Source organism: Saccostrea cucullata, unplaced genomic scaffold (assembly GCF_032062105.1).
Source record: "Saccostrea cucullata isolate Sc308-1 unplaced genomic scaffold, CSIRO_AGI_Scuc_v1 ctg16801, whole genome shotgun sequence".
Taxonomy (NCBI): domain Eukaryota; kingdom Metazoa; phylum Mollusca; class Bivalvia; order Ostreida; family Ostreidae; genus Saccostrea; species Saccostrea cuccullata.
In genome coordinates, this window is record NW_026940314.1 from 1 (window position 1) to 7,210 (window position 7,210).

The 7,210-nt window shown below is 33.6% G+C and overlaps 1 protein-coding gene across 1 annotated transcript; it reads left to right on the top strand.

Moving 5' to 3' along the window:
• Nucleotides 1–3,383: 3,383 nt before the first annotated feature.
• On the top strand, nt 3,384–5,668 carry LOC134255101 (uncharacterized). Its single transcript, XM_062737615.1, has 3 exons — nt 3,384–4,472; nt 4,866–4,953; nt 5,112–5,668. Exons 1-3 carry the CDS (start codon nt 4,238–4,240, stop codon nt 5,464–5,466), a joined length of 678 nt encoding a protein of 225 aa, XP_062593599.1. The 5' UTR covers nt 3,384–4,237; the 3' UTR covers nt 5,467–5,668.
• The last annotated feature ends 1,542 nt before the right edge of the window (nt 5,669–7,210 follow it).

Here is a 7,210-nt window from a genome sequence, read left to right on the forward strand (position 1 = left end):
ACTAAATTGAGAAACAAAAAAGTTAATATCGTTATATAACTTCAATTAATTATGTTGCTATGGTAACTATATTCGAAGTTCTGTGATGTTCCTTTTAAAGGATATACTCCTAAAGTTTTCGTCTGATTGCAATGTTACCACAATAGAGACTAAATGCTCATGATCATTTTTCTATTTAGTGCTAATGCAAAGTGTCTTGTCAATTTGCTACTTTTCTCTGCCTTTTTTAAAGTAAAAACTCGTGGATCTACAGGTTTGTTTTTATGAATTCTTACACTATTTGAGGAGTGTTTTCCTGTTAAACCGATCAATAGTTCTTAAAAAAATAGACAAAAGATCAACAGGATATGTCATTCTAAGTGTTAGCTGTCTTACAATATCACTTATAAAAATAGAGAAAATTTTATTATCAAGAATTTTATCAACAGAGTTTCCTAACTAATTCATTTATGTACCAGAAAAGAAACACTGATGTCATGTTATTTCCATATTTATATTTTTGGTGCTCTGAAGCTGGAGACCAGGAAAACTTCATCAAGACAGTCCTAATCTGTGTGCTGCAGGGCACTTCTCTATGTGTACCTGTGAATATAACATATAACATGCTTATTCTAGTAATGTTGTGTATACTCTATGACAAAAAAAAAGTCTCTTTCAAAGGGCAGATTTTGAAAAATATTTTAATACCTAGTTGGAGCATATACCTTTATTCTGAAAACCGGTATAACGTCGATTTCAGAATTTGGTTTTACTCATTAACAAGCTGAAACATTCTGGGGTAAAGAAAAAAAAGGCCAGTGGAGTCAGAGACCTGCATGTCTGATGAAGTGACTCCAGAAAATACCGTCGCCCGCATGGCACAGTGGTTAGAGCGTCTGCTCTAGAATCGCAAAGTTTCAAGTCTTTCTTACATCGCAGGTTCGGATCTAACTTTAATTTGAGACGTGGAGACCGATCCTTGAAATGAGACCGTATAAACCGAGGTTCCGTGTCGCAGAAGGTTCTGGCACGAAAACATCCCCCACTGCTCAATGGCCCCGAGTGCCGAGTATAGGACAAACACCAAGTTATGGATCATTATTCTATTTATTACTGTTGCAAATTTGCATGTCAAAATGCTACTTTTGTTTTCCTTTGTTATAAGTGCATACCAGTGTAGATTCAGTCTCGACAGACACGTCTAGTTTAAAATCAAATTCATCTCGCAATCAAATAATTGGGTCATATTTTTGAAACCAGACGGGAAAAAGAAATTTCGAACCATTATATTACCAAAAAATGTCATTTTAACAACAACATTTTAATATAGTTCCTGATAAAACGCTATAGCTATATATCACTTATTATTCAGGAAAATCAAAGTCTTTCCTCGTGTAATTTCCGTTCCAGGACAATGAAATTAGTCTTTTATTTCTTAACTGTAAACTATTTTGAAAAATTAACCAAATAAGAAGGATGAATATTTTAGTGATCTCATTGGCAACTGTCCTATGCTTTGGTAAAGGATAAAATTATGAGAAATAATTCTTTAATCTCAACTGGAATTTGTCATGTTATTTTTTTGCATATTTTTCAGAATATGGATTGACATCAAATATTCACCTGGAAAACATCAACACAAAGAAAGGACTGATTATCCTGGACACCCGCTATCCGTGCAATGCAGCCTGACACTTGGATAATATGGACTGGGCACACTGCAGCTAACGTAACATTTAAAATTCATGACATGAATATTAATCTTGAATCTCTGTGATGCTACTATCTCAGGTAAGATTCACCTTTTATTAGATTTGTATCTTAAATTAGTAACACAGTATTTGGCACAATAAGAAGGATAAAAAAGCTGTAATAATTACGATTAAGTCTCTCCTTCTTTTCCTCTAACTCTCTTTCTTCTCTCTCTCTCTCTCTCTCTCTCTCTCTCTCTCTCTGCAATCTATATATTTTAATTCCCATATACAATTGTTTTTTACTTTGTAGATTAAAGAGATGGATCAATGCTGCTTCACTGCATTTAAAAAATGTGGTGAATTAAAGGACTGGGCCCTTGTCGTACAAGGGAATCAAATAAGAGTATCGTTTATATCTGACAGAAATTTGAATGCAAAAGGATTTAATCTTTCTTGGACAGGTATACCTCTTTAAATACCATGTGTGTAAATGTAGCAATGACATTTTCGTCACTTAGTCGATTTTCATTCATTTTAGTCACTTTGCCATCAACAACCCCACGGCCAAAAGTTACCAACATTAGGGTAACAACCCCTTCAAAGACATCAGTTAATATATATACCTCTAAATCAACAAAAAAATTAACAAATACTCCTACAACAATAACTGCTTCAACAGCAACAAAACTGACAACAAATGTTTTGACAACAATGCCCAGAACATCTACAACAGCAACAACAGCAAAGACGACAATCACAACAAAGTTGAAAACCCCTTCAACAAGAAAATTGATAAGCACTCCTACAACTGAAACTTTCTCAACTGCATTACAGATGACAACACTCCCAACGGAAGCTAAAACATACGATATAACAACAATAAGGCCAACACTTGCATCCAACCACTTGTCAGGAACATTTATCTTAAGAAGCTCAACATTGCCTGGTAAGAATGATAAATGGATAAACATGAAATAAACATATCAAAAACGTGAAAAAATTTAAGTATATAAAATTTTGAGTTATTGCCTTCTTTTTCAGAATAAAACAAAATTATTTAACGAGGTATTAAAAGAAATGTTATTAAGTAAAACCAATCATTGAAACTATCAAAGTCTTAATTAAATAAATATTGGGGAAAATTAAGAACTTTTGTTTCTGGAAAAGGTTTTCGTAAATCATGCAAAGGCACATTAACTGGCATCCTGTTCTAGTGTATCCAGCACTGAGTTTTGAGAATCACAAGTTCTTTTTTATAATGAAATAAAAAGAAAGAGATATGGGAAAATAAGAAAAATAGAGAGCAAAGCAAATACGGATCTCTAAAATCATCAAAAGAGGAATTAAGTGCCATGAGGAGTACTCTTCCCACGTCGGCCGTCACACTATTACATCTATATAATCCATGGCATAATCAAGTACGTGAACAATTTTGTAGATATGTGAGAGTGAAAATAACGACCTAACAAATCTATTTGAAAAAGCCATTCAATGTCTTATTTAACAAACGACTGAACTAGGTAATAAGGTCATATCATGATACATTGGTCCATGTAGTGTTTCAAGGACATTGGGCATAAAATTCCAAGTAGATTATATGATGAACATTATTCAATATCAAATAAAATAATTACCAACAGGTAAAATAGATTTTCAAAGACATTGGGCCATAAAATTCCATAAAATAATTCCTAACAGGTAACATAGAATTTAGTCATGGTATTAGAATTTTTCTTTTTATAATGAGTATTTTGCAAAAGCCAAATTGTTACAAAAGCTATGCACATTTGATTAGATCTCTACAAATTAAGACTTAATAAGTCATTCGTGCTTCGACCGAGAAACGGATGAACATGCAAACCGTGGTAGAGAAACACTTATCAAATGCGATATTAATTACGGGAAATTAAATTAGACGCCCTTGTGAAAATAAATTTTAAATAGCGTATGAAGCCCTCTCTGCTCTAATTTAAAACATATCTCCATAAAAGATTAAGAAAAATAGGATAGGGCTACTTTGCTTTTTCAACATATACAATGCACATTCGCTATATCACCACCAGCTCTTGTTGTCAAACTTCAACATGTTCAAGTCCAGCAAGCCAGAAATACTGTTACATGTATTATCACTGGTTTTAAGAAACAGAAGACATTATATAAGATTAACCCTAGATAACATGCGATTTTTGTCGAATTTTCGGGTAGGTTAGATCACACACGTGCTTCAATGGAAGTGACATCGAAGCTTTGAAATTCATAATAATTAAAGAAACATCTTAAACAAAACTCGAATTCTGAGAAACTCTTTTCCGTTCTTTTTAAAAGAGAGAAGTGTTATTTCATATTAAAATGAAATTCATGCATGATCATAAAAACCTTTAAATTTAGAGGTCGAAAAACATAATGTAAGGATATTTACAGTTCAATTAAGCTTTAAGACGTTGCCTTGCGTATAATTGCTTATTATGGACAATGCATTATCTCCTATTAAGGACATATGCAAGGTTCCTTACCTAATGATAGTTTTTCAAGATATTCTTAATTTAAACTTATAATACCATTACATGTTCTTAGACAAAAAATTAGCATATACTTTACGTGCCAAAAGTGGAATTGCATTATCCCCCAAAACAGTCACAAATGGTTGGGCATCTTATGGTGTGACTGAGAAACCTGAAGTCAGAGCGGAATCTGGTGTAACGGCGACGCAAGCACTCACAAGTATTCCGATTATTGAAAATTCAGCAACATTAGGGATAACCTTGGAAGATGATTCTTCAAATAAAACATTTCTAGACAGTAAGCAAACACTTACCTTTCTCATGTTCGTAATTCGAAAATAGAGTGCAGACGTTTAATTTTGTGTTTGCGAAAGATGTTTTCATTGTATAATTTCACAATTGTATACCAGATATTACTTGAATATGATTTTATGGACTTTTGATCTGAAATACTGTTTGTTATCTCCATATGTTTATTTGTAAATTGGATTTTTTATTTAAAAAATTGGTCTGTATGATTTGTTTATAATTTGCAATTTATGTCCAGTCTCGAATAAAAGTCTTCGAATCATATTTAAAGACAATGTGAATGGTATAAAATCTATAAAGTTCTTAAAATAAATACTTCAGCAACTAACAGTAAAGTAGATAAGTAGAAATACAATGCTTCTGAACTTTTCATATATTTTAGGTTATATGTATATAATTATTGGTGTATGTGCTTTTGAGGCCATATTGGTAATTATCGGAGTGGTTGTGGGAAAGAGATTTTGTTCAAGGTAAAATGATTCTTTATGGATCTTGCAGTCCTTTCAATGTTGATCCATTTATGTTTCGTCGTGTTTAAAAAGTTAATATAGCATGTTTTGTATCTACAAGTTAACATATTTTAGATTTTATAATTTAAAGTTTTTAATCTTTCCTAACATGAAAACAGTGCGTCAAAAAAGTCTCGACCAGGAACGACTGTAACTGATGAATTAATGGCTGCATCGATAGAAAACTGTGCTCACAATGTCTACGAATCGATTCCTCTGGAACATTTCAATTCAAATGACGTCAAAGAAATTGACGAAGGTGTTTATGTAGAATATCCTGATAATGTCTATGACCGTTCATTTGTCCGTAGAACTCACGCCTTCCAAAACAACGTGTACGAGACAAATGAAGCCATCTACAACGTGTCATTTTCAAAGCGAGACAATGACATTTTACACGGTTCTAATATTTATCAACCCTGTGAATTGACAACATTCTTGAAGCAAGAAGAAAATTGTGAAATGAAATACTAACCTTGAAGTTGTGAAAAAAAAGAAACTAAAGGTTATGAGAACATAAGATTTAAAGTCTTAAACAAAGCAGTTAAGAACATTTATGCGCCTTGTAAAAATAAAATTTATTGTTTTATATTCACAGCTTTGTGATTGAAAGCTAAATGTGGTCAACTGTGTTTAAATTTGCATTTAAATATAAATAAATGATATAGTTTATGTCATATAATATAGATTTTGGTGGAGTGGATAATTTGATTTGGTTTTCTTAAAAACATAGAGTATTATTTTGATGCTGTTTCCTTGGGAAAAGAACTCGGCAATCAAATTGAGATTGTATCAGAACCATTAGCTTGACCTCTTTACAATGAGCTTTGAGTATGACCTACTTCAAAAAACGTTTATCTTTCTGCATAAGCTTTGAATGGTTTTTAAAATTTTAAACAGATACATTATAATGGAAATTAATGGTAATGATGTCTCAAAAAAGAAGAAGAAATACGTGCATGCTAAAACGTAGTCCATCCGTGACAATTCGACCAGGCAAAGCAATAAACTTCAGAACCATCAATTTGACATCTTGACCATGGCCTTTGAGGTTGACGTACCAAAAAGTTTTTGACAATTAGCTTTGAATAATCTTTTGATTTTTTAAAACAGATAAATACAATCAAATAAATCTTATTTTAAAAAAGCAAATAACAAATACACTAAATATTTATATTGTCATTGGTGCATCAAATACATCTTTGCTTTCCTGTACATCAACAACTACAACAAAGACTAAAATAAGCCACTTTATGCTACAAGAAGAAATACATGTACGTATATTAGTCCTTGAGCCACTGAGGGTGGTCGGTACCATTTTGGGTGAATAAACTTTATAGTGATATTTGGTAAGGTATACACCTAACTAGTGAGAAAATGTATGATAGCATCAAATCTGTTGGGGCTTTAATGCTGGAGACACAGTTATTGCCCTTTATTTGCTCAAATTAGGTATTTTGAGTTAAATATATTAGCAACCTGCAAAGTATTTGTCACACAGTTGACAACCTTGATGGAAAGTTTTACCAGAATTACTCCAAGATATGATGAACAAATTAAAAGACATTTAAATGAATTCACCTGATTCCCAAAAAAAATTGCATTTTTTTTTAAACCCCTTTTATTATAAATCCTCAAAAAATTGTATAAAGAAAAAGATAAGTACCAACGCACATATACTAGTTTATTTTGTCCGTCGGTGACGACAATGACCACTATCTCATCTTCGTGGCGGAAGGGGGATGACCTGAACGGTGAGTGCGGAGGTGACTTGTCAGGCTGATCCTCGCACAAGCAGATGATGGAGTTTTTCGACTAGAGCTACGCCCCTTCTTTGTAAATCTCAGCTGGGATGGAGTATCGGGCTACCGGCCAGGTGCTTTGCCAGTTGACAACAGACTACTTGCTTTCTGGATCTCATCCAACGTGGGAACGCCATCCAATGACTAGTTGATTGGAACCTGGGAAGACGGTTGATGGCTTCGTCGTTGATGGTAGAATGGGGTTCAGAACGCAAATGAAATGTTTCGCCCACCTGTCGAGCATCTTTTCCTTCTCTGTGATGAGTGTTAACCCGTCATCACTGAGGAGAGGGGATGAGCCTGATGGTATTGGCCCGTAGACTTCCTCAAGTCCACAGTAAAAGTTTTTCCTACGCCTGTCATGAGATTCGGCGTAGCGTTGGATCTCGTCTGCTTTGGTATTCAGCCAGGAGTCC

Excerpts from the sequence above, each read along its gene's own strand:
- LOC134255101 (XM_062737615.1), top strand. The coding sequence starts at position 4,238 with ATGTTCTTAGACAAAAAATTAGCATATACTTTACGTGCCAAAAGTGGA. Across the intron at positions 4,473-4,865 it reads AAATAAAACATTTCTAGACA|GTTATATGTATATAATTATT; the intron begins GTAAGCAAACAC and ends CATATATTTTAG. Across the intron at positions 4,954-5,111 it reads GGAAAGAGATTTTGTTCAAG|TGCGTCAAAAAAGTCTCGAC; the intron begins GTAAAATGATTC and ends ACATGAAAACAG.